This window comes from Centrocercus urophasianus, unplaced genomic scaffold (assembly GCF_019232065.1).
Source record: "Centrocercus urophasianus isolate 14NV4802_14NV808 unplaced genomic scaffold, USGS_Curo_1.0 seq_25, whole genome shotgun sequence".
Classification (NCBI taxonomy): domain Eukaryota; kingdom Metazoa; phylum Chordata; class Aves; order Galliformes; family Phasianidae; genus Centrocercus; species Centrocercus urophasianus.
Window position 1 is genome coordinate 7,279,482 of NW_024884811.1, and position 15,240 is coordinate 7,294,721.

The window sequence follows — 15,240 nt, forward strand, 5'->3', positions numbered from 1 at the left end:
CTGAAGACGGTACACAGAGGAGCACAGTGGTATATCAGGAGTAGCTAAAGTGACCTGGGCAGTTCTGGGAGCAGTACCCACAGCTATGGAAGGCAGCCCCAGGAGTGCAGGGACCAGGGCATGGCATGGCAGTTTGCACAGGAAGGCATCTGGGTGGGAGACTCAGAGTACACATAACCCAGCAACCAGAACTTTTCCACACCATTTTCAGTGGTCAAAGACATTAATCCTAATTGACCCTAAGGGTGAAATGGTGAGTAGTCATCTGAAGAGGAGGCTCTGAGGAAATCTTACAGATCTCTACAACCATGTGAAAGGAAGTTGTGGTGAGGTGGGAGTTGGCCTCTTCTCCTGTGTAACTAGTAATAGGACTAGAGGGAATGGCCTCTAGTTGAACCAGGGGAGGTTCAGGTTAGGTATTAGTAAAAATTTTGTCTTTCATCTGAAAGTGTTCAGGCACTGGAATGGGCTGCCCAATGAAGTGGTTGAGTCAACATCTTTGGAGGTGTTCGAGAAGCATTTAGATGTGGTACCAAAGGACATGTTTTGGTGGAGAAATAATGGTGGTAGATGAACGGTTGGACTGGATGATCTTAGAGGTCTTTTCCAACCTTGGTGATTCTGTTCTATGATTCTATTCTAAATGGCTGGAGACAGCCATCTTGGCTTCAGTGAGAGTTCACAATAGGAATTATTTTTATATATTGTTATATAATATTGAAATTATTGTTATATATTATATATATATTATATATATGGTAATACTGTTATATATTATTATATTATAGGCAGTATTGGTGGATAAGGGAAGAACAACTGATACCATCTACTCAGACTTGTGCAAAGCATTTGATACTGTTCTACATAACATCCTCATAACACCCTTATCTTTAAAATGTAGAGACATGGATTTGAATGACAGGCCACTCAGAGAACAACAGTTAATGTTCAGGTGGAGCCTAGTGATGAGTGATGTACTTGAGGTGCTGCCACTGGGACTAGCTCTATTTAATATCTTTGTGAAAGGTTGGAACTAGATGATCCTTAATATCCTTCCAACAGAACTCTTTCAATGATCCTATGACTTTTCCTTGGTTGGATTTTTTTATCCAACACAAGTCTGCATTCTGAGCTAAGAGGCAAGACTTTCTGCCTCTGTTCGAGAAAGGATTCATTTAAAAGATGACAAAAAGGGATCCGACATTTTGTAGCAGAACCTTTGGGTTGTCTTACTTGCCAACACATTAAAACTACTGAAACATTTTTTATAACATTGAAGAAGGAAACAGCTACTGAGCTGTGATCTACAAAAACTTCCATGAAGAAAAAAGAGCAGCCTTGGATGAAAGGGATGATAAAACCGTCTGAACTCCCTCTAGATTGTCTAACGCCATGAGTACGCATGTTGGTTAGGTGAGTCCCTCTTTTTCTATGTTTCTCTTATAGTCTGGTGACTCATTCCGCAGAGATAAACAAAATTAAGCTGGAAATTTCAAAGCATCTTCAAAGGAGTTCTGTATGTAATTCTGTTGATGGCCCTTTGAAGATGCAAACGTTCACCTCTAAAATAATCTGCATCTTTTTAGAATATCCTATTATTGCACAGACACTGAAAGCTCTACATTAAAAAGCATTTCAACTCAATGGTTCAGATTATTCTTCCTTCTCTAGCACTAGGATTCACAGAATACTGTGAATAGTGTTTCTCTGAGCATACTATTTTATAACTAGTTCAGCAAAACAAAGTGTCTTAGTTAACGTAAAATTCAAGGTTGCTAAGGGGCAGAAAACATACACAGTAAGTATGCTGATAGAAGCAGAGTTAGAAGGTATTAGTAATAATTCAGATTATATATACTTTTTAAATTAAAAGAGTATAAAGTTTTAAATTAAAGAGTAGAAAAGGACAGTTTGTTTTGACTCAAAAATGCACGTGTGTATGAACAGAAGCTCAAATGAATTAGTAAGCTGAACTCAGTGGAGAAGGTCTGACACTGCTGATGGTTTAAACTATAGACAAATTAGTGGAAAACTGCTCATGATAGACAACACAGAATCAGTTGCAAGGCCCTTTCATTCCTCCTCACTACAGCAAACAATAATAGATTCATCTCTTTCTTTAGATCAAAATCTCAGCAAGTATTTTGATCTCTCCTGAGCCACCATCTCCTGGCTACTTCCTCACTGACTCAAAGAATGAGCACACTTTCTTGCCGCTTCAAACAAGTGACTGCATATAGGAACAAGCAAACAAAATATTCAGAAGTGAAGCCTTTCGCCTGCGAAAGACCTCATACAGGTGTTCGCAATCGTTAGGGACTCCTCGGTCTGTCCATTTACCCAAGGTGCACACCAATGTGGTGGAAGGTAAAATGGCGTTTATTTGATAGCGACAGAAACTTATATAGCTTTGTACATCTTCGTCTACGCCCCCCCTGACTTCGCATGAGATCACAACTTCCCTATCTGGTTACCACTAGCAACCACCCGAAAGGTGGAATGCCTCAGGGCTACTACTTGACCAATGGACATGTGGAATGTCTTGTTTCTCCCTTATTTGGTCTATCCTGTTCTTCTCCCTTATCTTCAGGTCATTTGTTGTCATGGTTTCCCAGGGGCCAAGGGGCCCTTGTCAGCCCTGTTCGACTACATTTCCCCCTCCCTATGCATAAGCGTAACTACTACATTCTGAGAGGACCCTAACCGCGTACAACCCGAAATCCCCGCATTGCGCCTATACATGCCATTGTCCTCTCAGTTAAGCCTTGCCCCGTTACATCCCGATTCGCCAAATAATCCTACCCTAATAACCCTATAACCTATAAACCTAATAATCCTAATATCTTAAACGTGAGTTCTATGTAAAGCTATATATTCCATTCTCTCAATGCTGATTCGTTCATCTTGGCATTTGCCATATGAGTCATTTGTCTCAGCACACACTATACTTATATCTGTAATATACCTATATATCTATATATAATATGACTATAAGCATAAAGTGTATTAATATTAGACCTAATACAACTATAACTGAATAATGAATAGAGTTAAACAGAGTTAAACATTCCCGTCGCATTGGTGGACCATCCCAGAAGCACTTCCCACCAGTGGTGTTCTCCGTCCTTCTTTACTCTCTCTAGGACACGATGGATCTCTTCTGGGTCATGGTGAATGGTGATCAAGGTTTTCGGCCCATTGTCTCTGTCACGTTTCAGGATTGGTGCAGGTCATCATGTTGCAAAAGCTTCCTTACCAAGTTCCTTCCTTGGTAAGCCAAAGCGAGATTCATCCCACTTGGAGTAGGTGATAGGTCTTTAATCACCGTGTAATTATCCTGCAAGAACTGATGTGATGTCACGACACTTAATAATTAAAGCCACATCCTACAATACTAGTAAAGTTATAGACAGAGAGATTAGAGATTAGAGTGATTGCTGATAGCTCTAGTGGCACTATCTGTGCCCAATATATACAAACATTGTCTCAGGTACCTGTTGGAATGTACCTCAAAAATGATAAACATTTGTTCAATAACAAGGCAGATGTCTCAGGCTTTGAGAGCATTGCTCTCACAAACCAACTGTATGGAATTAATTGTTCTCCAGGCCTCAATCTGGCCACCTGTCCCTGAAGGGAAACCATTCTGATGCCCACAATGTATACTGCACTGGCTTAAGAACCATGCACATCAGATTTGTTACATGAGGAAAGAGAAGGCCTGATGCTGTCAGGACTTCTAATGCATTTAAAGTGAGGGATGATTTCAATCCCCATTTCTCTGCACAATCTATCAGGTGTGTGATGCCTTTCAGATCGAGGGATACCCCTCCCGGACCTCTGTTATCATTCCCTTCTGTCAGGAAGGTCTCTAGTGCTCTTCCTTCCTCTATCAGGCTAGATCTAAACTTCCCACAATCTGTTAGTGCATCTCTCTTAACTCCCAAATGCAGATTCACCTCTCTCCTTTCGCTATCCTTTTCAGTCACAGCTGGAAGCTGCGGGCTCCGCACCGCTCCCACTGTGCCCATCTCCCTTTGATCATACACTGACTGTTGTAGAGGCTTCTGATTGGTTGCATGCGCACTCAATTTTGTAAAAGGATATGTGGGTCGAGTCAATGGGTCTGAACACTGTGGCAGAGAGTGGGTCCGGAGACTGTCGTTATTTCTTTCTCCATCGGGTGCAACCTGAGCAGAGGGCGCCGGCCGGACGCCACCTACTCCTTCAGGCGCAATCAGGGTGGACAGTGCTGGCCGGACACTGTCATCCCAGCGCCTGTAAGTTACATCGCTTCCCTTTCTCTCTGCTTTTTCTTCTACTACCTCTCTAACTTTTGACCAATCCGTACCCGAGCCTTGCCCGCAGTCCCCACCCCCCTGGGTGTTACTGCATTCCACCTCCTGAGAGGAGACAGCAAGTGTCCCATCCCAGCTCACTATTCCCCCTGCCCCCACAGGTGGTGTTAGGTTACACAGAGAAGGATACAGCGGTTGTCCTGGATACGGCTGGGGAGTTTCAGCGACCTTGGATTCCTGCACTTGAGCCGTTTTGCAAGATGAAAGTGCAGACAGTTCAGCGCAGTCTTCTTCTACTTGTTTATGCGAAGCTGGAGCCGAGGGGGGAGCAGAAGGGGGTGCCGATGGTGCGGACGAGATGTTAGTCGCCATAGCTGAGGGCATATTTGCGGTGTTCTCTTCCTCAGGGGAGCTGCAAGAAAGTACGCTTCCCGCTCCGTTTCTCACGGTGTTATTAAATTCGAAGCCCATCATAACGCGCGCAGCCGTTTTCCCTTTCTCCTCATCGACCTGAGGCTCGGTATTGCGCTCTCCTGTAGGATCTGTGGGAGAGACCTTCCCTCCCCCTAAACCCAACCAAAACTTCGCCTGTTCAGATGTAACCTGTTCCTCCCGCGCCGCCTTCAGCGCCCCCAAAACCAGTCCCCAGGATTTCAATTCTCCTGACTTCCCGAGTACCATCGCCCGCTGGGAAAGCGCTGCGGTGATGGGATCCCAGGACCCCGGGGAATACAAATCTGAGGGAGATGTAAGCAGTCCCTCCTTTTGTAAAAGGGACAACATTGCCCCTATTTCCTTCTTAGAAGGAGAAGTTTTCCCGCAGTAGGTCTTACACGCGGACGAAATCACCTTTATGACGGCCTCCATAGTCCCTCCACCGGGCGTACTCCCGCGGATCTCCACCGGGCACTCTCCCGCGGATCTCGAGACCACCGGGATCCTCCTGCGATGGTCTCCTGGGTCCTCGGCAGGTTAAGCAGGCTCGCGCGCAGAGCCCCCCTCCGACGCTACCCAGCTTCCACTCTCCTAAGCCGCAGCCCCCTCTTCTAGGGTCATCGTCTCCTTCCCCAAGGGAGACGGAAGAGAGCAGGAACGCCACGCCGCCTGTGGCCGACCACTATTCCCTAACGATCACGTCGGGGTCACCAGATGAAGCCTTTCGCCTGCGAAAGACCTCATACAGGTGTTCGCAATCGTTAGGGACTCCTCGGTCTGTCCATTTACCCAAGGTGCACACCAATGTGGTGGAAGGTAAAATGGCGTTTATTTGATAGCGACAGAAACTTATATAGCTTTGTACATCTTCGTCTACGCCCCCCCCTGACTTCGCATGAGATCACAACTTCCCTATCTGGTTACCACTAGCAACCACCCGAAAGGTGGAATGCCTCAGGGCTACTACTTGACCAATGGACATGTGGAATGTCTTGTTTCTCCCTTATTTGGTCTATCCTGTTCTTCTCCCTTATCTTCAGGTCATTTGTTGTCATGGTTTCCCAGGGGCCAAGGGGCCCTTGTCAGCCCTGTTCGACTACACAGAAGTATCAGAAGTGTCTATTCCCACAGAGGTTTCTTACTGTCTTTGTACGTCTTTCTCAGTGCAAGTCATTCAGGCCATTTTATAAGTTTACCATGCAGTGCAAATGGGAAACAAAAGGTCAGATACGAAATTTATCCTCCATTAAGACAATATTTGCATCCTAAGGAAGGACTCCAAGAGAGCCTAATTGTGCCTGAAAACTTATTGGGCTAACTCCATATCCAGCTGAAGTCACACATTTAAATTTCCTTTAAATTTCCAAGCCATAAAGCTAGCTGAAGTTATGGGGTTCATCATCAATTTAGAATTCATTTTGACTTTGAATTTAACTATACTAACTGCCTTCACCTGGGTGAAAAAAGAAAAAAAGAAAAAAAGAAAAAAAAAAAAAAAAAGGATATATATTTACACCATTTACACAATACCTCAGATGCACGTAAATGATGACCAAACTTTCCTTGTCTTAATAATTCATGGCAGAAGGAAAAGCAATTGTGAAATTCCAGCGAAACTCTGGTATTTTGGATGTGGAGTGTAAATAGTTTTCTTTCTCAAGTCAGTTCTGTATATCAAGCATACAATTTTATTCTGCAGCTTTACTGCAGAACACTGCATCATGTGCAGCGTTAGAGGCAATGTCTACCAGAGTATTTATTTGCTGTACTAAACAAATTCTTATAAGGGTAAAATTCAAAATTAAATTTCACTCCTGCATCTCAATATTGAAAAGGCCTATCACATGTTGCCAGGCGTAGTCAATACTATTTTTATACTTATTTTTTGCTTTTAATAATAAGACTCAAAAAAGCAGAAGGCAAAGCTCTAACTTAGTAGGATTTAAAAATGGAAGTACAGTCTTCAGACAAAAATTTTGTTCTTGTCATCTTATACACATAAGACTGAAAACACACAAAGAACAGTATTCTAAAATAAAAATAAAAATAAAAATCTTATTTACTCGCTGTTAAACTGGAAATTAAAACTTAAAACCCCATTAGAAGTCATAAAAATGTTAATTTCTGCAATCTCCAAACAAAATTACTTTCAATACAGTTCAACACACTAATAAGTAATGCACCTCTGATAAACAGATGCTAATTAAGAATGGGGTGTTTTAATCACCATTTGGTTGCCTGATTATATTGCAGTCTACTGTAATAGAATTTTAGAAGTATGTAAAATTAACTATGTGTAGTATTTCCCTATTATCAGGTACTCAGATTTTGTTGGATGATGGAGCTTATGTTTTCACAGTATGATAGGCTTTTATCAGAGATGAGCTGAAAGAGCTCGCTTAAGGCAGCACAAGAATAAATTCTGTACTTTCATAGTCCTTTGTATGGTACCTCTTCACTTGGTGAAAAGGCATGACCCAATGTAAAGGTCCAGTACATAAGCAAACACGATTCCATCTACCACATCTAGAAATAATAGAAAAACCCTAGAGAAATCTTGCAAATTCATTTATGTGTGTAGGGTACAATTCTGCCATAATTGGACAGAATTAAGTAATATTTTACTAGTTAAAAGCAAGAGTTTTTTGCTTTGGGAGAAGGTATTCAAAATTGTCAAAATTACTATGGTAACTTGCATTTCCTGAATGAAATAGATCCGTATATAGAACGTCTTATGTTGAAGATGACCTCAAAGATCACCTAGTTCCAACCCATTTAAACTGGCTTTGGATGTTTTAATTTATTTATTTATTTATTTTGTACTGATAATATTATTCTTTCGTCTTTTGTTATCATTTGCTGGCATTTTTCCAAGGAAGGCAACTGTTGTCTAAATTCAAGTCAGACCAAGATTTTTAAAGTTTATAAATACTGGTACCAGATCAGATTAGAACTAGGTAGACTGCATGCATGGGAAAATAAAACGGTGAAATATAAGTAGTTCTGTTCTATGCTGTATTGATGTACAACAACGTCTCTAACATGTCCTAGATTTAAGCACATATCAACTTGTTAACCAAATTTATCAACAAAGCAGAAGAGTGATCAGTGATCACAGAATAGCTGATGTTGGAATGTTGGAATGTAGAGGTTTTCTGGTCTGACCCCTCTGCTCAAACAGGAACACTCAGAGCAGGTTGCCCTAGATCATGCCCAGAAGGCTTCTGAATGTCTCCAAAAAGGCAGATTCCATAATCTCACTAGGCAATCCGATCACTCATTTGCATATATATTAAAAAAGTGTTTCCTGATATTCAGAAGGAACCTCTTGTGTTCTGAGAGCTCACTCACTTTCATAAATTGTTTTTGAAATTTGGATCAAGAAACTCACCACTCCTTCCTTAAGAAACGGGAGGGAAGGAAGGAAGGAAGGAAGGAAGGAAGGAAGGAAGGAAGGAAGGAGATATTTTCTTTTCTACCTTCTGTAACAGAGATTTCTATGGATTCTTAGTAGCAAATTACAGAACATTTGACAATTTGGAAGGAGATCCTGGAAGGAAAGGCACCTCATAAGGGAATGGAAAGGCTTCAGAGCTTGTTTAGGTAATGGTGTAATGTTCAAGTTGTCAGTATCTAAACATGAACAGTCAGGGTGAATCCTACCTGGCATTTGTCATTTAGTTTGAAGAAATGCTTAACATAAAAATGAAACAAAACAAGATAAAATAACTAAAGTGCAAAAGGAGGTGAAATAAAAACATCTGTTGCAATTATAGGCTCAAAATACTGTGTACTAAAGGATTTGCATGGGTCTGGCAGCATGCGATCCTTGACAGGCTTTCAGGATTGCTGAAATCTCACATGATTTTACCTTCTTTGTCTTCTGGAGCGGGTTTTGTTTCCCACTTGCTTAACTCATTAGATTTCCAACAAATCCTCTTTCCTTCCCATTTTCTGTCTTCACTCTAGACGTGATTTTTTTCTTTATTCCCAACATTATTAAGCTGTTTTATATTTCTGATGAAAGTCCACATGATTTATAACGAAAGTGCAGACCTAAACTTATTTTTCATATTGGCCTAAGGAGAGCAAACAGATTTGAGGGCTGGATCTTACTGATCCTTTGCCACTGAAATAATTCACAAAATACTCTCATTTTCTGTTTGTCTACCATTTTTTCTCATTTGCTAATCAAACTTGTATTCATTTATGTTGAACATCTTATTTCTTTTTTTTCCCCTTGCCCATATTTTCTGCTAGCTATATTGCTCTCAGACTTATTTTTCTTTCTTAGTCTTGTAAGCCCAAATGTGTTCTTAACCACACCAACCTATTTAATTTTGATGGCTCGAGCTACACATGCTTTTCTGATAGTCCATACCTACATCAAAGTCTTGTTTAAGAGCTGAAGGAATGTGTGAACTAAAATCAGTCCAAACCCCTGTGTTCCTGACAGGGGGATCTCTACAGGTTAGTAATCAGTTTTAATTCATGTCATAATTGCAAGTGAGTCTGGGAAATAAAAAATAAAAAATACTTTCACAATCTTTGGACTTAACTGTCAGGAAGTATGTCTGCAGCAGACTCATTAATACACGACTGCGAGTGTTTAGCTGTGATAGGTGTCTCAGGATTTTCCAAAACCCTGCAGGAATACTTACCATTTGACAGACAGTCCTACACACAATTTTTATGTGGTATAAGACCTAGTGGCTTCAATTTGTAAAGTTTGTGCTACACTAAATCTCATGTTCTCTTGACGTGTAAACACAGTACATTTTGTGAATCTCTCTGTGGCTACCAGCAAATTGCCAGTCCGTCTATAAGAGGTGGCCAAACATTTGTGCAGCATCTACCCATCAATTTTTGCAGACATTTCCTGTCTTAGTGGAATATTTCTACAGAATGCAAAAATCGTATTTTCTGAAACAATCTGCTGTATCCCACCTGTCAAAGTATTTCTTTTTCCTTGGGTAAGATTTTTATGAACTTCAAATGCTCCATAGTTTTGTTGTCTTAACAACTTTGATATTTGTTTCTCTGTGCATCTGGTGCAACTGCTTTCCTCTCCTAATCAGGTTTCCACCTTTTCCCTTTCATCTCCTCACTAGCTTTGATTTTGTCTGCGTCTATGTTAGAACTCAGTTTTTCAAGGGCTGGCTAACAATTTTGCTGTAGTGAATTAGGAAGGGCAAAGTATTTTAGCAAGGCTCTGTCTACCGTCAACTTGTTATTTGTTGCCTATCTCTTAACACACAGAAAAGAAAATGCAAACAAGGAACTCTTGCTCCTCATTTTACTTGAAAAATTATCTCTTGTTATCTATTGCAAATTATAAGTAAGGAAATTTGCAGATGGACTTAACTAATTCAAGTGTTCCACAGCTTATTAAACTGTGATTCATGGGGTTTCCCAAGAGTTTCTGCCTATCATCTCCATTCCAAACTGCTTTTGGTCATTTTGGTGGTGGGTTTTTTTTGTTTGTTTGTTTGTTATTTGGGTTTGGTTTTTTTTTTTTTTGGTAGGTTTTTTTTGTTTGTTTGTTTGGTTTGTTTTTTTTTTGTTTTTTTTTTTTTTTTTTAATGTAGGGAAAAGATAGAAGTTACGTGGTGGAAACTATTCAGCAGAATTTGGACTACCTGAAAGGAAGCAACATAAGGAATGTGATCATTTTATTCAGAGTGAATATTGCAGGTGCCCCATCTCCACTGGAATGAAACTTGGGAGTTAAAAGAAGCAAATAGCTTAGCAGGTGTTTGAGTTAGTCTGTAGTTTGAACTCCATCACTGATGAAGATTTATTTTGTTCTTAATTACATATTTGTATGTTTTCAGAGGCTCAGTGTATTTGAAAATGCATCTGCTGATGCTGATGTCACTTCGACTGGGCTGATTTATTACTGTGTAGCTGTGTTAGAATTGATCATACATTATGTGGATGAACCTCATTTCACAGACTTAAGAAGACTCTCAGTCTTTTTGTTGAAGTCCATGAAATGCAACAGCAATACAGAGTTGTTGAAGAAAGAACCTTTCTGTCAGTTTCAAGGGGATTTGAATTAGGCTCAAAAGCTGGTATATGCTATCCAGAAGAAGTGGTAGTTTGCATGCCAGCTGCAGAGGGTCAGTTCTGCAAGTGAAGATGGAGAAGCTTTAACTAATGATGTTTCTTTAGGGTTACTGCACAATTGTAAGAGTATTGCAAATCAAAAAGGTTTAATTTTGAGTGAACTTTGAGTTCTTGAGGTCCTTGAGTTAAATTCACAGTAATGGAAAATGTTAGGATAATTCCTTGTTTTATCTTTACTAGCTAATAAAAGACTAATGACTACTTTCTGACATCACATCTCCCTCTTGGATAGCTAGTTGCAAAAGGCTTGAAATACCAAACAAAGTTCTCTCTATGCAGTGAGCACACAAAAAGCACAAACACCAATTAACCTAGGTCAAGGGGGATATAGGCCCTCTCTGGAAGGAAACTTTAGACCTGATCATAAGGGATATGGAGAAGACTGATGTGCTCAATGACTTCTTTGCATCAGTCTTCACTGGAAACTGATCTAGCCACTCCACCCAAGTTGCAGATAGTAATGACAAGAATTTGGAGAATGTAGATCTACCTGCTGTAAGTAAGATGAAGTTTGAGACTGTAAAGAACCTGAAGGTGCATAAGTCTGTGGGACCTGATGTGACAGGTTCTGAGGAAACTGGCAGATGAAATTGCCAAGCCGCTATCCAACATGTTTGAAAGGCCATGACAGTCTCATGAAGTTCCCCCTGATTGGAAAAGGGAAAACATAACATCCATTTTCAAGAAGGGAAAAAGGAAGATCCAGGGAACTACTGGCCAATCGTTCTCACCTCTGAGACTGGCAAGACCATGGAGCAGATTCTCCTGAAGGCCTTACTAAAGCATATAGAAAGATGATGTGATTGGTGGTAACTAACATGGCTTCACCAAGGGCAAGTCATGCCTGACAAGCTTAGTGGCCTTTTATGATGGAACTACAGTGTCAGCAGCTAAAGGAAGAGCAATTGATGTCATCTACCTGCACTTGTGCAAAGCATTTGACATGACATCCTGGTTGCTGAATTGGAGAAAAATGGATTTGATGGATGGGCCATTCACTCCATCCATCACTAGATAAGGAGTTGGCTGGATAGTTATACCCAGAGAATTGTGGTCAATGGCTCGGCGTCCAAGTGGAGACTGCCGATGAGTGGCATTCCTCAGGGATTGGCGCTGGGACTGGTCATCATTTAACATCTTTGCTGGCAACATGGACGGTGGGATCGAGTGTACCCTGAGCAAGTTTGCAGATGACACCAAGCTAAGTGGTGCAGTTGATGTGTCAGAGGGAAGGGATGCCATCAAGAGGGACTTGGACAGGCTTGAAAGGTGGGCCCATGCCAACTTTATGAAGTTCAACAAGGGCAAGTGCAAGGTCCTGCACTGGGATCGGGGCAATCCCAAGCATAGGTATAGGCTGGATAAAAAGGCTAGAGAGCAACCCTAAAGAGAAAGGATATGGAGGTGCTGATGAAAGACTCAACATGAGTTGACAATGTGCTCTTGCAGCCCAAAAGGCCAGCTGCATCCTGGGTTGCATCAAGAGAAGCTGCATCTTGACCAGCAGGTCGAGGGAGGTGATTCTGCCCCTCTAACCTGCTCTTGTGAGCCTCACCTAAAGTCTCGTGTCCAGTCTGGAGCCCCCAACACAAGAAGGACATTGAGTTATTGGAGCAGGTCCAGAGGAGGGCCGTGAAGATGATTAGAAGGCTGGAGCACCTCCCTACAAGAAGGACAGGCTGAGAAAGCTGGGGCTGTTCAGCCTGGAGAAGAGAAGGCTCTGAGGATACCTTCCAGTACCTGAAGGGGGCCTACAGGAAAGCTGGGAGGGACTTTTTATAAGGATATGCAGCAACAGGATGAGGGGAAATGGCTTTAAACTGGATGAGGGTAGATTTAGACTAGATAATAGGAAGAAGTTCTTTACCATGAGAGTGGTGAGACACTGGAACATGTCGCCTAGTAAGGCTGTGAGTGCCCCCTACTGGAAGCATTCAAGGCCAGGCTAGATGAGGATTTGAGCAACCTGGTCTAGTGGAAAATGTCCCTGCCTATAGCAGGGACCTGCCTATAGGGGGCGGAACTAACTCTTAAAGGTCTCTTCCAATTCAAACCATTCTATGATTCTACAGACTTAGGCAGAGGCTAAATATTTCAAGCCTTCTGATGAAAATCAGCAGCAGCTCAAGAGGAAATACTGCTGAGAAAGCAGGAAGGTATGAAAAAATATAGCCAAGGTGTTCAGTCTTGTGCAGGTGATAGGGAGCGTGTGTTTCTATAACTATTTGTTTGCACTACGCATTCTAATTATCTATTACTCTTATTCTGTATTGGATACCTGCTTTCCTCAGGAATGCTAAGAATTAGAAATAGTACTTTCTGTATAATTTTTCTAAGTCGAGAAAATATTTCTCATAGAATTACACCTTCTGAGTTACATGAATATTTTCTACAAAGCCTTTCCCTCTCATAACTTTAACACCTCTGCAACATAAAACATAGTAATTGAATGTGTATTTTAGTCAAAGAACATAGACTAATTATTTTCTTCATACAAGTCAGCTAGATTCAGTGAAGACAATGGTGACAACTGTGAGACTGTGATTATTCAATTGCCAGCTCAGAAGTGAATCTTCACAAAGACCTTTAGAAAAATAAAGAAAACACTAATTGCAGAAAAGAAGATAAGCTGTAGGGAAGAGAAGGGCTGAGAAGCAGCTTGTGGGAGATTAAATATCTAGTTCTTCAGGTCATTGGGCAGTTTTTCATTGTGTAGTATTAAAAGATATTTTCCCAACCACTTTGGAATTGCTTTGACTTCATACACAGGCTCTTACAACTTTCTCTGCAGAAGCTGATGCTGCTCGTGCTCTCTCTGGAGGCAGCACATACTTTTGGCTTAGACTGCACAGAAACTCTCTTTCCTGCACAGAAGTATTTCAAGTCTGGCTTCCCACTAATGGTATTTCTAGTCTGCCACACATGGGTAATGGTTTTAATTTGAAATAAAGGCTATTTGATTTCTTTCCAGATTATCCTCTTACTTGTGTTGATTCTTAGAAAAGGAAGTCACAATAGCTATTGATCTGTGGCAGGCTTCATTGTAGCTGAAATGAGACAGCTGGTAACTCACAGCTGCTACAGCCCACAGTGATGACAGTCTCCTTTTTTTTTCCTAGTGCGTGAATGTGAAACATTTTTTAACTGGTAGATTAATCTTACATTAAACTTTCAGCCTTAGTCCCTCAGAGAGGATGTGAGCTTAACAATTTAGTGAGAAGCTCAGAATGCATCTTAGTAAAATATACAGCAATGGAAAGATCTCCTTAGCCCTATAGCCTGCCAGTCAGAAATGATAAAAATTCATATAGTCAGTAGGACTCTGACATAAATGACTTAGAAACAAAATGCACGTTTTTTGGAATTATCTTCTGCTTCTTTCTGAGTGATCCTGTATTTGGACCTACATTCTAAATTGTACCTGCTTCAGAAGCTGTGTCTAAGACGCAGCGGTTTTTGATTCATCTCCAGGGAAAGAAGGTCTTTTTATGTTTCGTGTCGTGCCTCCACACAAGTCGCACAGTGCACAGGGAACTGTTCCGCAGTAGTACTGCATAGTTGTCATTCACCATAGCAGCAAGGCTGACTGCTCAGAGCCTTCGCAGCAATTTGAGCCCACCTTTTTTACCCTGTTGCCATACAGCTTACCCAATCAGTCATGCATAGCCTTCCTCAGCAAGAAACTCTGGACTGGTCAAAATAAATTCATTCATGCATATAAGCATCTTCATTAAGCTGTAAGTCTCAGAACACTGGCATTCAAATAATCAAATTACTAGAGTGGCAGTAACACACACTTCACCTGCTACAAATAGCAATTTCCCTAAAAATTCCCATGACGAGGATTTAGAAGGAGCTACAAACTGTTCCCAATGACAGTTTGCAAAAGAGAAAAACATACATTGTTATGAATGCAGATAATGCGTGATGGCTGTTTCTGTGGGAAGCTCACACTCATACTGTTGACCCCTTTTGAGGTATACCAAACTATTTCTCCATTTTGTACTTCCTAATCTTCTTGCTTAGCACTAACCAGTCTCATCTCGTTCTTCAGTAGAGCAACTTTCAAAAAACAATTTCTTCTTGTCCCATATCTCCCCATATATCATCCAAACTCTAATTTCCAGGTACATCCCTTAGGAAATTGGCTTTTTTTTTTTTTTTTTTTGGTCCTTTTTCAACATTTATCTCTTCTCTGCTCTTTATGAAGTCCTTAACTGCACTGCAAAATGCTACCAATTTGCTCCTTTTCAGCTCTTTTCTGGATGCTTTCCAATCTGGCTTTTAGTATTTCCACACTGATACCATACTTACTGGCATCAGTAGTGACAAATTCATTCCCAAAAACCTGCCATTTCTTTGTCCTCAAAATCTCCAC

General features: G+C 41.0%; 1 protein-coding gene across 1 annotated transcript; it reads right to left on the reverse strand.

The window, feature by feature from the left end:
- Positions 1-2,358: 2,358 nt before the first annotated feature.
- On the reverse strand, positions 2,359-5,834 carry LOC122164157. Its single transcript, XM_042825957.1, has 2 exons — positions 4,347-5,834; positions 2,359-4,181 (listed from the first exon to the last, which is right to left on the reverse strand). The coding sequence occupies exons 1-2, from the start codon at positions 5,163-5,165 to the stop codon at positions 3,612-3,614; spliced, it is 1,389 nt and encodes a 462-aa protein (XP_042681891.1). The 5' UTR covers positions 5,166-5,834; the 3' UTR covers positions 2,359-3,611.
- Positions 5,835-15,240: the final 9,406 nt, after the last annotated feature.

What these genes read in the sequence shown, in the direction of transcription:
- LOC122164157 (XM_042825957.1), bottom strand. Translation starts at nt 5,165, where the DNA reads ATGGAGGCCGTCATAAAGGTGATTTCGTCCGCGTGTAAGACCTACTGC. An exon ending in GCGGGCAAGGCTCGGGTACG is followed by an intron (nt 4,182 to 4,346) that starts GATTGGTCAAAA and finishes CAGGTTGCACCC; the next exon opens with GATGGAGAAAGAAATAACGA.